This window comes from Habropoda laboriosa, unplaced genomic scaffold (assembly GCF_001263275.1).
Source record: "Habropoda laboriosa isolate 0110345459 unplaced genomic scaffold, ASM126327v1 scaffold1329, whole genome shotgun sequence".
NCBI lineage: Eukaryota > Metazoa > Arthropoda > Insecta > Hymenoptera > Apidae > Habropoda > Habropoda laboriosa.
In genome coordinates this window covers 583,617-600,854 of record NW_017101431.1, presented here as the reverse complement: position 1 = coordinate 600,854, position 17,238 = coordinate 583,617, and the positions used below count along the sequence as shown (strand labels likewise).

Genomic DNA, 17,238 nt, shown 5'->3' with positions numbered 1-17,238 from the left:
ATTATAAAAATTCTATTCTTTTTGCCTTAGAGATTTACAAAAAAGTATTGCTTGAAGGGATGTGTCAATATGTTAGTAACAAGTAGATATAGATACATAGTATATATGATTATTTTTAATCAGGATGAATTATTAAATATGTTGGGGAATTGTATTACTTTTTTGTTGGAACACTTTATATATGGTGGAGAGAGTGACAAATGGTTTAAGAGGAAAGAAGATCATTCTATGTGCAAAAATAAGTTGGAAGTATATAGTAAAATTTTTTTTACACATAGTTCAACAAATTTTATGCAACAAACAGTATTTCATAAGGTTTTGAATAATTGAAGTGACAAAATATCGTAATGTAAAGCTATAACTGTCAAATTTTTACAAGGAAAGGTCTTGAAATGGCTCACTTGTATTTTAATGTGCTTTTGTAAGATGGTAGAGTACAATTGTGGTATCAAAGTGCATGGATGATAATTCTTACATATGCTTTGTAAACACAAAAAATTTCTGCATTATGAATGCACAATAAATGCATGTTTATTACTCACGTTTTTCATTATTTATTGTTACATTTTTTTGCTCTTTTCACTTATTTTGTCATAGTTATAAATGAAATGAACTGTATAAAAAGAAAAATATAATTAATTCAGAGGGACTTGATCTTATGAATTTTATTTTACTAATGAAATGTTCATATACAGAGTCTCTCACAAGTGTTGCCACAAAATTTCAATACTTTCCTTGAACTTCACAAAGTATTGTGTTAGGTAAAAGTTGAACTATATTTAAATCTGCATAATTTTCATAAATCAGAATTTTTTTATCAGCATTTTTTTCAGAGATCTGAATGTTAGCTTTTGTTTTTTAAAGGAAATTATAGTATTTTTTGCTGTTAGATTATCCCGCATTCTGTTAATAGAATTACGAAGAAGAATGATTACCATCCTTATAAAATGAATAAAGTGTAACATTTACGCATAACAGATGGACTACGTCGTCTAAATTTTGTAGTACACATAGTTGAGTGATGCGTACGAATTCTGTGGACAGATGACTGTAAATTTACAGATAATGGTGTTATCAATCGACATAATTGTCACTTTTGGTCTAAAGATAGTCCACACTGGTTTCGAAAACAATTTTTGGACATTGTTCCGAATGGCCCCATTAGTCGATTGAGATGAAACTTGGTAGGTGTTATGAGGGATGTGAAAGGACTCCAAATATAAAATCTTAGCTTTGGGAATTCACCTATTTGGAAGATACAGGTTCTAACCTAAATCATGTTTTGGAAGATACAGGTTCTAACCTAAATCATGTTTTGGAAGATACAGGTTCTAACCTAAATCGTGTTCTAACTTAACCTAACCTAACAAATCTGCTAAAATCTGCGAGTTACATATGTACATATATGTATGTATACAGTATGTCCGTTTTAAGTGTCTATATGTAATTATTTCTGTAAGTATCAGAAATATGAAAAAATGTTTCAGATTGAAGTTGTATGGTATCGAGAGGGGCATATTACGATAATTGTTTGACCTTGAGATAACCTTAGAGAGTTCTGCGAAGGTCACGTTTAAATTTTTAAATGGAACCCTATATTTTTTATTGCATATTTTTGTAGCGAATATTGAGACATATATATATATATATATATGTCCGCGATGTGACTTTGTTTAATTCTAGACGTCTCGGGAACTCTAAACGCCCTCAATTACAATTTTAACGCTAGATGCTTGCAGACACTTCGCGAAACAATAACAGTCCATTACAATAGTTAAAGCATATAAACCGATCTTAACTAAGGCGAAGCAATTCGATGTTGATTCTGAGTCCATTAAAATTGTAAATAAGTACACGAAGTACATAATTAAATTAGTGAACAAGCAAATAGCGTAGAAAATGCCTTATATATTAAAACATGTATTTTCTAAACGGGTAAATTCCCAAAGTTAAAATTTTATATTTGGGGTCCATTCACACCCCTCATAATACGCATCAAGTTTCATCTCGATTAGCCACTGGGGTCATTTAGAACAACAGCCTAATTTTCAAATCAAGGTTACAATTAATGTTTGGTGCGGACGAATACACGGTCCTTCAATTTGGACCTTACATTTATGAATAAAATTTAACGACTGAATGTTATTTAAATTTCCTTCGTTCTGAACTTCCAATGTTAATATAACTGTTTCCAAATAACGTTGCGCAGCGTATTTATTTCCAACAAAACGGGTATTGACCTCATAACGCTCGGATTGTTCGTGAATATTTAAACAGAAATTCCGAAAACATTGGTAGGGTATTTATGGACCTATTTCCTGGTCCCTCCGTTTCCCAATTCGTCTCCATTAGACTTTTTTCTTTGGAGTCGTTTACAAACCATAATCTATGCTTTTCTAATTCAAAACATAGAACATTTTAAGCAGAGAATCCGCACAGCATGTAAAGAAATTCGTCGGGAGAGCATCATAGCAGCAATAAATGCAAATTTGCTTTATAGCTATGTTTACAAGAGAATAGATTGAAATTTCAACACTTACTGTAATTCGAACGTTTAAAAGTATCGCGACGTTGCACGACTTCTGTATAATTCTAACTTGCGTTTTTTTTATGATTCGTTCTAATAAACAATATTTAAAAAATACTATAGTTCCATAGCAAGACCCTTATCTTGCCACCCTGTACAGGATGTCCCAGTTTTTCCGGCCAAACATTGTTAGTATGTTCTATGGGTATAAATAAGAAAAAAAAATGTTATATAAGTATAGATCATTTGAAGCTTTACTAAAAAGTTATAACAAAAATACGAAATACGAAAGGAACGGTAACAGATTTGCGATTACTATGATACAAGACAAGAATGACACTGGCAGCAAACAATATTTATTAAATATATAAGACTGTATAAAAATACTGAATACTGAAAAAATAACGGACTGTATCTTTGAATAATTTTTGTTTTCATAAAAATGGCCAAAATCTAGAAGTGTAACAGTGATGTAGTAATTGACATGGTTAAGGTGATTAATAATATAGCTTCATTGATGATTTTTAGTGATTTAGATTGTTCCATGTATTTGCTATTACTTTTTAATGAGCTTTTAGTAGCTTATATCTATATAACGTTATTTCTTATTTCTTTTCATAGAACATACTGGTACTATATGGCCGGAAAATCCTGGGACACCTTGTATAACAGAAGATGAAACATGAACATGTATTATAGTCCAACAATACTAATAATTTTTGATTGTTCAACTGTGCTATTTCTTCTTTCTTCGCAAAATTTTCTAAAAGTCTAAGAAAAATGACAACAATCTCTTTGCAAGATGGAAGTCTGCAAATAGAAAAAGATAAATAAATGTTTTAAAGAGAGATAAAGATGGGACAGGCAGCAATAGGACGACAAAGTTTTATCTTTATATGTATGCAATGAAAGCTGGTGCACCTGTAATGTGTATGTGGTAAGAGTCAAAATTGATGGCAAGGTTGTAAATATGTGTATTGTTTTTAGAATGATTGGTAATTTGAATGCTCAAAATCTTTCATCCGTAGTTATATTTAAAGTATAACATATTGATTTTCATACTTTTAATAAGAATACTGCATTGCGTACGTTACTATGCGCATATATTTACCATAATTGAATGTATGGTAAATACATCAGGAATGAGTTCAGTACTATAAAGAAATAAAATATGGATATGTGTCTGGTTTTACTTTCCGTCTGAGTTACAGTAATTTTTGCTGTTCACCAACTTGTGTCTATTTACTTTTGCAAAACGTACCTAAAATGGATATCTTGCAATTCGATACAAGCTTATAATTTATATTTTGCACTTAGGTATCATTCGAGTTTGCTGGAAACCTAATTCATTTCGCCAATTAAATTGAATGTTATTTAATTTAATTAAATTTGAATGTTATTAATTCGTGTTCCGTAAATAATGGATTTTAGATAATGAGATAATTTTATATGGGTGACTTAGTAATTGTAGATTAGAAAAGTAGAAGTAAATCAACACATGAGTTTGAAAAGAGAAGCAGACAGATAGTCGAGCGGCATAGTAGGGATTACTTTTTCACAGTCTTGATCGGTTAAAAGTCGTGAATCTTATAATAACTAATTTATCAAAGAAATTATTGAAACGAAAACTTCGTTGTAACAGGAAAGCAAAGCAGAACCAAATGTGCGTATGCATGGATGTGCACTTCATAAATCTAATCAGCCTATATGAAAGGAAAGCAAAAGTTTCTCTGGACTTAATTATAGTTGCTTATGCGCGTGGTAGTCTCGCTATTAATTTGACCGAAAACTGAGGTTGGGTATTGTTCCATGCTTCCTGGTGCACTATCCATAATGTATTTTTATTGTTGTATATTGATTTCCCGCTGGGGGTACCTAAGTGTGCCTAGGGGCTTAGGGAACCCCCGGCGCTTGAAATGCTGATTGACCAATGTCGAGAGTAGCGTGGTCCCTTAACTGGGAGTGACGTAGGTCTGCCATGAGCAATCCACCGATTATGTATATGACTGTACCTCGGAACGGCCAGTTTTTCCAATCCATGCTACAGGGCTGTGGCGGGTATCCCGCCCTCCCTGTGGTTGTCTGGGCGGTGCGTGGGCGGATGTTTTTCCCCGTTCTCTAAAAAATATGATGAGAGTGTTTTAATTTGTGTTTTACTGTAAAAGGATTAGTCAAAGAATAGAATTTAATTTCAGACAAGTAGTTCATATCGTAAAATATTTAATTTTATTACTTTATGAACAGGATGGGTGCCAAATACCTTCCAATCATACTGGTAGGTGATTTCAACTTAACACCTGACTCGGGAGTATATGAATTTATTACGGAGGGTGTATTTGAGTATCAAGGGAAAAGCAAAAGCCTTGAAGAAACGGAGTATCGATCTCTATCGAATTCTCTAATCCCTCCTCGCCTCTGTATTACGGATAGCTGTCAACATTTTAACGTTTTAAAACATAGATTACGTGGAGAAGGAACAGACAGAGTGATGGTACGTCTCTTTAACAACAAATAAATATTAGGCTCTTCATTACCACAAATATTCACCCCGCAATGTTACAATGAAAATCACTAACATCTTCGTCTATGTATTATGTATGTTCTGATAAAGTTATTATTGATTCGTACAAACACTTCTATTTCTGTATTTCTCTTTTCTAACTTTTCTTCAACAAATACAGAAAATAAACGAAAAGAGAAGAAGCTATCGAAGTTGGTATCAGAGGTTAAAAAGTAATTTATTTCATTTAAAAAGAATTCGATAAACTGTTTAATTCTCTTCTTTTATTGTTTATTAAATTCAAAATTCGATGATCTGTTTACTTTTTTTTCATTGCCTATTAAATCTGCTTGTTTTCATTAATGCTATGCACCTATTATATTGTATTTAGCATTTTCCAATATTTCAAGACATCTTTTTTCTATAAAAATCGGTTTTTTGTTTTTGTTCTAATTATATATTCGATGTGTTACAGCTGGAAAATAGTGAACATTTTATGGCAGAGGAAAATGTTTCATCATACCATTGCGAAGTAAATGCGGATACAACAGATCTTCAAACAATAGAGATCGCTCATGGTTATCATGTAAAGTTTTGTTCTGGCACCTTAACGCATCCGTTCCGTTTTAACAGTGTATATAAACATCGAAATCGTCATGGAGAACTAGAAGCTACGACCAATCAGGACGAGTGGGTTACAGTTGATTATATTTTTTATAGTGATCTGGAACTTGTTGAAAATTATAAACTACCCTTAGTTAAACAGTGCTCCACTTTGCCAACAATACCTAATTTTGCAGTTGGTAGTGACCATTTTTGTTTAGGAGCTACTTTTAAAGTACATAAAAGAAAACCTCAGATCTGTTAATATTACGATTTATACTATAATTAAAAAATTGTTCTAATCTTGATATAGAACAATTTTTTACATTACATGTATGAAAAAATAATGTAAGAGATAATGTACAGAATAGTCATGTTGTTTTGTTTAGAAGATCAAGGAAAATCACTATTTTCTCTTATTTTTATTGGTGGATATGACAAAATTTTTGTTATAATGATCTATAATGTACATTAAAATATTTATCTACGATGCAAAATTTAAATTCAATGCAAAACAATTTTTGTGTAACCGTACATCTTTGTTTTTATTTTCATGTTCACTTTTCTTGGTTTTATAATTACGTACTACGTTTTATTTGAATATGTTCTTTAATGATAGTCGGGAATAGAGTATTTTGCGAGAAAATCTTAATATATTATAGTAGCATAGGTTAATTGCGAACAGTTTTCGGAATAAGTTGGGCGTAATTTTTGAAAAAGTTACCATTTTGTTCTTCACTGGATTATTACTGGTATATTTACAATTAATACAAAAATTATAAGTTCTTCGATGAGTTTGTATTAGAAAGCCTTAATTTTAATTGTATTCTATCGTTTGAAAAAGAATGTTCAGATTTGGAATATTGAAAGTGCATGTTTTCTTCTTATCTTTCCAACTATACCTGCCGACATAATAATGCTTTACGGTAATAAAAAAAAATTAATTATTCATTTAAAAAATATCTTTACTCTTTTAAAAATGTACATGATACATCTTTTATTAAGTTAAAAACCACATTAAATGCAACCATATTTGCATAATGTTTTTTTTTCAATCAACAAATTCAAATTGTGGAATACAAAATTATGAAATATTAGCAAGTAGTTTTAAACTTTTGCGAATTATTTCTTTGTTTTTATGGATTTGTTTAATCTATTTGTTAACATGTAATGTATTTATAATAGTTCTTTGTTGGTGATTAAATGTTTTAACGTAAGAATTAATTTTAAGCAGCAATCAAATTGATATGATAAGAGTTGATAATAATGAATGATGGAAATCAATTACTTTTTTAAAAAAGTGCCAGGAATAGATACTTTTTCTTTAATTTTTTCTGGTCCCTTCTTATTGTTTAATTTCTTTGATATTTTATTATCAAATTAACTATTGAAGAACATATTTTACTTTTGCATTCCTTTCGAAAATGAATGAAAATTTGTCTATTTATTTATTTTATAATACAATTGACTTACCTTTTCAAACTTTCTAGATATATATACACATTTTTAACATGAAAGAAATTTATATACGAATAATTTTTTAACGTCAAATCTCATGCAGGTCTAATGTTTATTTGTATATACATATGTACATCGATGTTATCTGCAGTAAATCTGCAGGCCTACAGTGACCTATATAATTGATTAAGTATTTACTAATAGAAGAATTTCTAGAAAATATTTAAGCTGCTGTTTGAATTGCTGGTGTACTTATCGATCTTCAGAAACCACGGATAGGTATATAGATTTCATGTTATTGTTTGCTTATTTACAAAATATTCGTCCGACTGCCTAGGATTAACCGATGTGAGAACATTTTCATGAAAGACGAAAGACATAGGTATTGCAGAAGAGACTGACGGATTCATAACTAATGTAGAAGTCGAAAAAAAATTTAAGGATCTCAAAGCCAATCCATAGCCAAGGCCGCCCTCTTGATTTTCTCGCTACTATTTTTTGTGATGAGCATCGAGGCCCCAATCCCCATGCTAATAATATGAAGAAAGGTCCTGAGTAGGATAGGATGGATAAGAAAACACAATATAGGTCGATGAATGGATCGTCTATTGGTTTAAAAGTGAAATGAGTTGAAGATATAAATTGACAGCATTGGTAAGTAGAGAACAGACAAGGTACGTTGGGAACAATTATAAATTCCTTGTAGATCCATTAAAATTAACGTTGTAAGATGGTTGTTGTAAATAATGGATGGTGAGGAAAGAATTAGTCCAGCAAAATTTTCTTTACTGGTGGTTTATTTGAATGTTGAAGATGTTTCTCACATACAAGCTGAAACATTTCAAATCAATTACAGGAACAATAGCGACAAATTGAATTGCAGTTGGATGCGGAGTGGGCCAGGTTGAAATTAAAGGGCGTGAATCTGGATGTGAAAGTCATCTTGTTTGGGAGCTTTAGCAAATCCATGCGAAAGAGATAAAGAAATGTTGTTGTCATGCGCTGTCTAATAAAATTCTTCCTAAACGTGTTATGTATAGAAATTAATTTATTCAAAATATCTTTTCATACACACATGCGAACGTTAACACAATCCTACAGGCATACATGTTTGTTCCAAATTCGAAAATAATTGAAATACGTAGTAAGGTTATAAAATAAAAATTATATATAATGCGGTGTACAATTACAAGGCGGTGTAGTTTTGAGAGGCTGTAAGTCATGTACAAACCCCTATTGCACTTACCTTAACGATGAACAACATCGAAAAAAAGGTTATATTAATTTTAAAAAAGTTGCTTAATTTCTCTATTGTATAAGAACTATTACCTAGCCTTTTGTATATGTACTTGTACAAGAGTATATTATTTCAAAACATTGTTCGCTTTTTCTAGTCGAAATAAAACAAAGGTTAATTATAATACTTACATTGATGAAAAAACTCATTTATATAAAATACCATGACTGACTTTTATTTATGTTTTACATTCATAATTTAATAACGAACGAATACACAGTATTATAATGTACAAGGTTCATCATATTGAAAAGTGCATAGCATCGTTATGTTAAATTATGTATGCATAATTTTTTAGGATTTTCAAGAATCAATCTATTGTATAATCTAACCTATGCGAAGAAGTGATTTTATAGGTATCAGGTACATAATACGTTCTATTAAATGTTCTTGCATTAAAATATTTTTTAAAAGCCATGTTTAGCAAAACAAGATATTTCATTATAAATATTTGCAATAACAATTAAATATCGTTCTAATCATAATACACAATTGCCAATAATGTTTTGCTTAGATTTAACCTGATCAAACATTCTTTCCATTCAAATATTTGACAATTTTACATAATAATTAATAAATTATCCATATATGTATGAAAATAGTTGAAAATTTTTAAGCTATTAAAACCACATTAAATATTTTGTAAAAATAAAGTTTTATGCAATAGGTATAGGATTCTACAACAAAGATTCGATTTAAAATATTTTCTTTCAATTATAAATGATGCTCATTATATTATATTTAGAGTTTTTAATTTGAATGCAACACCTTGTTAACTATTTTGCAACTTCCGTACTATAAACAACAAATTAATATCAATGTCATAACTATAAATAGCACTTTTCATTGTGAACAAGTTAGTGATTTAATTGTTGATCATGCAGTATTGAACTTTTCCACTCAAAAGTATAAAAACGGACTTGAATGGATTTCAATAGTTTGCAATAAGTTACTTAATTTAAAACGTAATCATAATTATTTGATCAATATTTTGTTGATAAAAATGTTATTTGAGATGTAACAAGACAATTTGTATATTGAAAATTATATGTATTCTTCACCACTGTGTGATATTAACTAAAGCATTTGAATTTATAGCTTTTAGATCAAGTCAGGTTCTTTGGTACTGAATAATTTTCCTTATCGCTTTCATACATACAATTATGAATATTCACATTGTAATAATAAAGTAAGTATATATGCAACTATTTTCTAAATAAAAAATTATTGATAGTAATCGTAAGTAATCGCATATTTTAAATATGAAAAGAATACATTATTTCATAATTAAATATATGACACCTGCAGCTTCAGGGAAATTTTATACATTCAATTTCTGCTCGCGAAAAAAGTGTAAATCCTCAAGATAATATTATTTACCAATTTTCATTTGAAAATAATAACTATAAATACTTATCTAAAATGTATAATTTACTACTAATTTTGACATTTCACATGTTTTGTTTCACATCAAAAATCAGGCTTAAACAGATAAATCTGTGATACTTCTTACGAACGCACTATTCATTCTCACAATATATTACATCATATTTTTCAATACCTTCAGTTTTAACTTTACACGCTTAGTTGTTTAAAGTAATGTCTGCAAAACACTGACATCATTGAGGGCGGAGCATCAATTTTACACAACAGCTTTTCTTCTTTTTCTGTTAATCTTTCTACAGATAAACTGTATTCTCTGTCAAAGACACCTACAACATGCAAATAATTAATTTAAATATGAGAATGGATGATAATTACTTATTAGACAGCTTAAGAATAAAATGATTGAGTTAAATATATTAGTAAATTCAACTCTTAAAGAAAAAGCAAAACTTTAAAAAAAAATATAAAAGTTAAATTTCATATAATAAAATAACAAATAACAAAGATTCATTTCAAACCAGAAAAATAAATATTGTATTAAATAGTTCTCTAAAGCTAAATAAAGTATTGAAGAGTTAAAAGAACGAGAAGAATAATAGAATATATTCTATCTTTATGCAATGAGAAATAACATACCTTGGTCAATATTCCCTCTCCCCAAAACTGTAAATGCCAAAAACAAAATATCCCGGTATATAGAAAATAGAGGTTGTTTAGTTGATTGATTTTTATTTCTTCCTAAGGCCACTCTTTTTATAGGTTCCGCTAAATCATTTCGACGAACGTTCGTAATTACTGACTGCATTAACCTGAAAAATTTATAACAATCGTTATAGAATGAATCTCTATCGATGAATTTGTCAAAAAATTTGTTGCTTGTACTTATAGTCATATTAACTTAAATAACTTAAACCAAAATTTGTTTTATTTGTGTTGTCTAGACATATGCAACAATTGCAGTTTAATAAATAATATCATTTAAATGTTTCTGTATGACGCATAAATATGCGATATTAGATATTTTATTCTTCATAAGAAAAGAAAAAAGTGGACAACATAGTATACTCCATTTTCATTACAGTCATTGTATCAAATGCTGTACACCCTACGTACTATATACAATGACAATATCCATGCAATGTACATATTACATATTGAAGTGATTTTAACTCACGTTTTGTCCTCTGTAATATTCAGCTTCCATTGGAGATACATAGGCAAGCGATCCATGTGAAGTCTTTCATTATCCCACATAGTTTTCACACCAACTGCATTATAATTTATTTGTTCTTTCTTCTTATCATTGTTTAACCATAGGTCAGGAAGGTGACTTGTTAAATTACTCCTTTCGAAATACCATATCAGATTCCAATACACTATCGGATGTTCCTCGATAAATTTATGTTTAGTAAGACACGCGTCACCTTCTTGACTCAAAACACTTTCTAGTTCTTTCCTTAGAACTAGAGGATTCAAGTATGGCACCGTGATAGGTTCTAATAATTCTTTCGGCTTATCCAATAATTCCATTAAAGCTCCCATTAACGGGTCACTTTTTTTCTCATTCTCCTCGCATCTGTGTAAATATAAAAAAAAAATATACATAAATTTTCATTCAAAGAGAAACAATCTATGCTACAATTTACACTTGATAAATTTCCAAACTTCGCATACCTGTAATCTAATATTGTTATAGTAAGTAGAGGTACTGTCGCTTTGTCACAGTACTGGCAAACAGTATTTAAATTTGAGTCTTCTGGTTGCCAACCAGCCATTATTTCTTCGTCATAAAGTATGGTGGCGCAATGATGACATCTACTCGCACTGGATAGCACGAGTTCAATAGCGATTCGTTCATCCAATTCTCTCGATCCTTTTGGATATAAACATTCCGCCAAGTCGTATAATGTATAAGGATCTAGATTTCCGTCACCTATTTCAATATAACAGCGAATCGTTTTAAAATTCCTGTCTTATTATTATAAACACTTCCATCCCATAAATCACTGGACACTTGTTAGATTTAGAACAAGGATCAATTTATATTATAACTACGAAATGAAGAATAACAAATTACTAATAGTTAATATTATAATGGAAATTAAATTACATTTTGTTTGTATCATATTTAGATTAATAATTTATCACAGAGTGACAAGGAAATAGGTGGCTAAACTTTGATACTGTATTCTGTTGTTCCTAAGGATGAGAAAAAGTCATAGAAATATAAGTCCGAAAACTCTTTCTTTCTGAGATATAAATATTTCTTGTTTACATCGAAATTTCACAGGATTTTGAAACACTGTCGTCATTTCTTTTGCTAAAAGTATACAGGGTGGTCCACGCAACTGTTAGATGTTATAATTCCGCTGCCAGTACAGTTACAGAAAAATGTCAAAGGAGGAAGGTGTATTGTTCAAAGAGCACTACATCCGTAGGACCATGTTTTTTTTCGAAATGCAATGGTGTATGTGCAATCAACAATTGCATTATCTTTTTAAATGCAAATGCATACTTTTTTTCACAGATAGGTTCCTCTCGTCATTCTACGTTAAAGAGTATTGAGGTATAATGGTGGAAAAATGATTAGTTATCGAGATATTTTTAAGTCCAAGGGACTTAAATCGAGGTGGCTAAGATATTAAGGTACGTAGAGATAACCAGAGATTACCTTAACTTAATAATGAAAATAACTGAGAAACGTTGTATGAAATGTGTACATTGTAACGGAGAAGCGTTCAAAATATGTCGATAACTAATCATTTTTCCACCTTATACCTTATATCTCAGAAAGGAAGATTTTTCAGACCTACGCCGCTTGTATGATCTTTTCTCATCCTTAGGAACAGTAGAATACGATACCAAAGTTTGGCCACCTATTTCCTTCTCACACTGTATAACAAAGAAAATGAAGTACATTGAAAAGCTAGCAAGTAGTCGGTAACTCAGGGATGGAAATTCATGTATTTCCTGTTACCGACGAGATAAGGAGCTTAATCTTACAAACCAGTTTGTTTAAGAGGTTCATTTCTGTCTTGTAAAGAACCGTCTGTCATGGAATCCAGCGATTCGTGAGATGCTCCGTGTGTTATTTTATATTCGCGCTCCTTCAATTTCACTGGAGTACTTGTTGCGGAAATAGCTTCTTTTATTTCGTCGAACTTCTTCACCACCGTCGTAGCGGCAGACTTTAAGCTATTTAAACCACCGAGTATTATTTCATTGGACTTTTTCCCCGTTAAACTAGTAGGACTGAAACAGATATTATTTAATTCGTTTGCTGCTCTGACTTCACTTCTTCGTAGAATGGATTTTGTAATTTGATTCATGTACGCAAAAAGTTGTACGCTAATCTTTTTCACGCTCAGATTACACACACACATACACACATACAGGAAATTGAACCTTAATATTATATCAATGCTCATATCTTGAAAATATATTTTCAAATTGCAAGATACTGAACATTTTTTCAAATTCTTTTCTCACGAAAAGTTAGCATGTTAGAGCTTCTTCTATAGGTTTAGCAGATTTTGTACAATTTGTTCGTAATATTTATGAAGAAATATACTCGTCAGGGTGTTCTGCGTGTAATCAATCCAACATTATATCTCGAGAATTACAGTGGATGATCTGAAATTATTAGAGCCACAGTACGAAAAATATGTTTCTTATGTTTGTGTAGAAATAAAATCACAGTATCGAGGTTTCTACGCTGGATAATTTTTAATAAACAATTGTCCACTAAAGATACACAAAAAAGCTTAAACTTAGCTTATGTAGTTATAAGAAATACCGTTAAGAAGTAACAATGAAGTTAATATTTGGTAGCGCCACATTTTTGCTCCAATTACCGCCTTGATTCCTTTGGGCAAATATTTTTAATACATTTTAAATAATTCACTATATATTATGAGCAGTAAAAATACGGCAAGAAAAATTCAAATGATCAAGATCTATAAGCCAACAAAACTGTAACACGTGGTGTTTGTGTAGGAGCACGCACGGCTAGATACTATCAAATGGCAGAGGGCTAGTAGGTTAGTAGGTCAGTAGGTCCTACACGTATAGCTCTACACAATCAAATCGTTACCAAACTTTATCAACGTTTATCTCGGAAACTATTTGTTTACGGCATATGGCTCCTTTCAGACTTTTTCTCTTCTCGTCGAGCAGAATACGTTGATGTAAAAAAAAAATTTAACATTAATTTTCAATGTTATAAACAATTTTGCGGAAACTTTTTTTTACAAATGTCCACCGATCCAAGGGTTTAGATTCACCCCCTGAAGCCGTGACCATTAATTATTTTACACCCTGTACGTGTACCTCCAACATACTTGTAAAGTCTTGTCTTTCGAACTTACGAGAGTGCTATAGACACCTACAGAGTGTTTTGTAACAGATGAGAGAAATTTTAATAAATCATTCCGTACGACAAAGTAAGACGAAAATAACAAATAATATAGAAAATGTTATTGGTATAGATTACAAATGTGCTTGAAAAAAATAAAAACATTTTGTCTATCTTAATTTCTCGACAAAAGTAGCGTAGGTTTGCATAATGTAAATTAATAATGCCTCGTAAAGTACGTAATGCGCGAATAATAATATTGCGTTCATAGTACATAATAGTTATCAGATGTCGAACACAGTTCATAGTAAGCGTTTAGCTTCTGAGTGTTCTACGCTCATCATATTTAAGCAACGTTGCAGCCAATTTCGCTTAAATCAAAAAGGTTAGCATATATTTTTACCAATCATTGTACTACAAAATCTACTAGATATCATATAATACAATTAACAAAACTGAACACACAAACTCACGTTCGCACGCTCACAAGTCAGACACGTGCAAATAATCCTCTTACAGCTTCCATACAGTTGGACACAAAAATAGACTGCTCGCCAAAAAAAAAAAAAAGAAAAATAATTGCAACACCTTAACCCTTTGGACTCCTTTGTCGAGTGTTACATCAGTTTTATTCACAGGTATGAACGAAGTAATTTTTAAATTTCCAGTTTAAATATGTATTATATTTTGCAATATTTTTTTTACCTGGATCAGCAATAGGTACACATATATATAACCCTTAATGCTATTTTCAATATAATTATTATTCAAATAAAATTCTTTAAATAACAGGGAGTTATTGAAAAGGAAATTAAAAAAAGAAATTTGGAGTTCAAAGGGTTAAAAATGAAATCGCACAAATCTGAAATTTACATATATCGTTTGAAGTGTTAAAAGGGGAGAAATAATTAAAATTTGCTTTAAAAAAGGTCATCTTCTCCTCGGAGTAAGTAGCCCAACAAAACATACGTGATTTCCCCCGATTTGTGCAATCCCAATTTTTAGGTGTTGTAATTCTTTCGACTAGCAGTGTATTCGAACTCCTGTATAATTTTGATTTATAAACTCGATTCTTAGAATAAATATACACCAAATGAAAAAAAGTATGTTATACCACGTTACATTAGAATTAATGTAAACGACGGTAGCAAAAAACTATAGATATAGTGTAACGTAGAGATTTTTAAATAACAGAAGAAAAATTCATAGAGAATGATTTAAAGGTATATAGATACGATGTGCACGTGTTTCTTGTATAAGTATGTTTACGTAAAGTCGTGCACTTGCAAGAAGTAACACTTGAGTGTCACATGCGTCAATTTGAAGAAAATTTATGTATGAAGCAGTTACTCGAAAAAATATTCGACACGTAATTTTTTTATCGGCAATGAAAGGAATGGCGTTGCAAACTTTTTTTTTTTGGTTTACCTCGAAGGAAAAATTTCACCATACGAGGGTTCGCTCGAACACAAGTGTAATTCCCCGAATATTAGAAAATTTTGAAACGGTAATGGTAATACGTCTCGAGCAAAATAACAGATTGACTATAAAGTTTTAATTTTTCTAAATAGATTGAAATAAAAAGTTGTAATTTATCCGTATTTTTCGCATTTATTTGTAGCTCATATTTGCAAATTTGCACAGAAATCGAACCGTGTATAATTCTTTGTTCCAAAACATACAACTTTGCTGTTTAAACTATTTCTTTACACCGCATTATTTTTCAGATAATTGAACGAAATATGTTTTTCACCGCTATTTTAAGGGTCATTTTTACCCCCTAAACGTGAACGATTTCTGATAAAAAAGAAATGTATGTCAAATGTTTACTTTAGTACTACATTATGCAAAAATTTCATTAAAATCGGCGTGTAACACTTAAGCGATGTCCCTTGTTGGCGTTTAAGCAATGCACACTGAAAGGTGAATCGTGAAATTTCTGACGATTATATTACAAAAATTATAGTTTCAAATGTTAAATAGAATTCTTATAAAGAATTGACACATCTTAAATTATTAATTTGGAATATCCCTATTTGTCATAAAGATTAAAAATTTTAATATACTTCTGTACGATTTGTACATTTCGTAGACCTAAATAGATAGGTAGCAAAACTGAGCTTACTGTATTACACTTTGTTGTTTTTAGTGTAAGATAAGCCCTAAATGACCACTTTGCTTAATTTTTGGTACATTTCAATCTATCGTTTAAGAGTCATTTTACTAGTAAACTATTATATTAACGTTGGGAAATTGTGTTTGTACAAAAAATATTCAGCAGACCGCTATTTTGAATATTGAGATTTATTATCGTTAAATCTTATGCTCAGTAAAGATTGATTAAACTAGAATAGATTTTATATTGAGAAACTAAGAGAACTCGACGGTATACGTACGGAATGAAATACTAGAATAGAATCCTTTTAATTATAACTGTTAATATACATTTTGCGGTTTTTCTGGTAGTAACGTTTGTCTTACCCAAAGCTGAGCTTCAAACTGGAACCTAGACTCGAAAGACTCGAGGTAACGCTGTCCTTTTGAGACCAAAGGCTGCTTATTTCTTGCCTTTCTCTTTCTTTATCTTGCTCGCCTTGCTGCGCAACAGAATGTGGCATTGTTTCACTCCTTTGCAAATGACCACCTATTGCTACACCACTTTCATCTACTGTTTGATGAAATGTTGCACTACGAGGCAAGATAGCGCTGGAAGAAGTTATAATAAGAATGTAGAAACAGGTATAATAACACTATATGCGTATGTAGTATGTGGTTCCTTCGGTAACTTCCATGCGATCTTAATTATATAAAGATAAGTGTTGCTTATTAATTATAAAAACAAATGTACCTTCGAAATAAAAGCGGTCCTCCTGGTCGTTCCTCGACATTGTTAAAAACAGTCAAAGTATTTGTTGAACAGTTTGAGTCATTCTCCTCCGAGGGTGAGACAATCGGCGTTTCGTCGTTTATTAATGCACCTAACGGATCGTTTTCTGTCACTGGTGTACGAACAGGACTTTTCAACGGTGATTCTAAATTTCGAATTATTCTATGGATAAAAAAGAAATACATTCGGTAAACAAATGTGAAATGCTTCTTTCTGAAATATGTAT

General features: G+C 30.8%; 2 protein-coding genes across 2 annotated transcripts in view; one reads left to right on the top strand and one right to left on the bottom strand.

Moving 5' to 3' along the window:
* The window catches only part of LOC108578138 (protein angel), a 14,203-nt gene extending 8,308 nt beyond the window's left edge, over positions 1 to 5,895 (top strand). The window contains exons 6-7 of the mRNA XM_017941403.1: positions 4,772 to 5,018; positions 5,503 to 5,895. Coding sequence (XP_017796892.1) covers positions 4,772 to 5,018; positions 5,503 to 5,895 — 640 coding nt within the window. The remainder of the gene's footprint in view (positions 1 to 4,771; positions 5,019 to 5,502) is intronic.
* A 4,040-nt stretch (positions 5,896 to 9,935) lies between these two features.
* Positions 9,936 to 17,238, bottom strand: part of LOC108578147 (DENN domain-containing protein 4C) — a 16,944-nt gene continuing 9,641 nt past the window's right edge. Inside the window, exons 13-19 of the mRNA XM_017941414.1 lie at positions 16,974 to 17,174; positions 16,607 to 16,831; positions 12,779 to 13,023; positions 11,446 to 11,704; positions 10,946 to 11,347; positions 10,408 to 10,580; positions 9,936 to 10,097 (exon numbers count right to left, since the gene is read on the bottom strand). Coding sequence (XP_017796903.1) covers positions 9,961 to 10,097; positions 10,408 to 10,580; positions 10,946 to 11,347; positions 11,446 to 11,704; positions 12,779 to 13,023; positions 16,607 to 16,831; positions 16,974 to 17,174 — 1,642 coding nt within the window. The 3' untranslated portion in view covers positions 9,936 to 9,960. The remainder of the gene's footprint in view (positions 10,098 to 10,407; positions 10,581 to 10,945; positions 11,348 to 11,445; positions 11,705 to 12,778; positions 13,024 to 16,606; positions 16,832 to 16,973; positions 17,175 to 17,238) is intronic.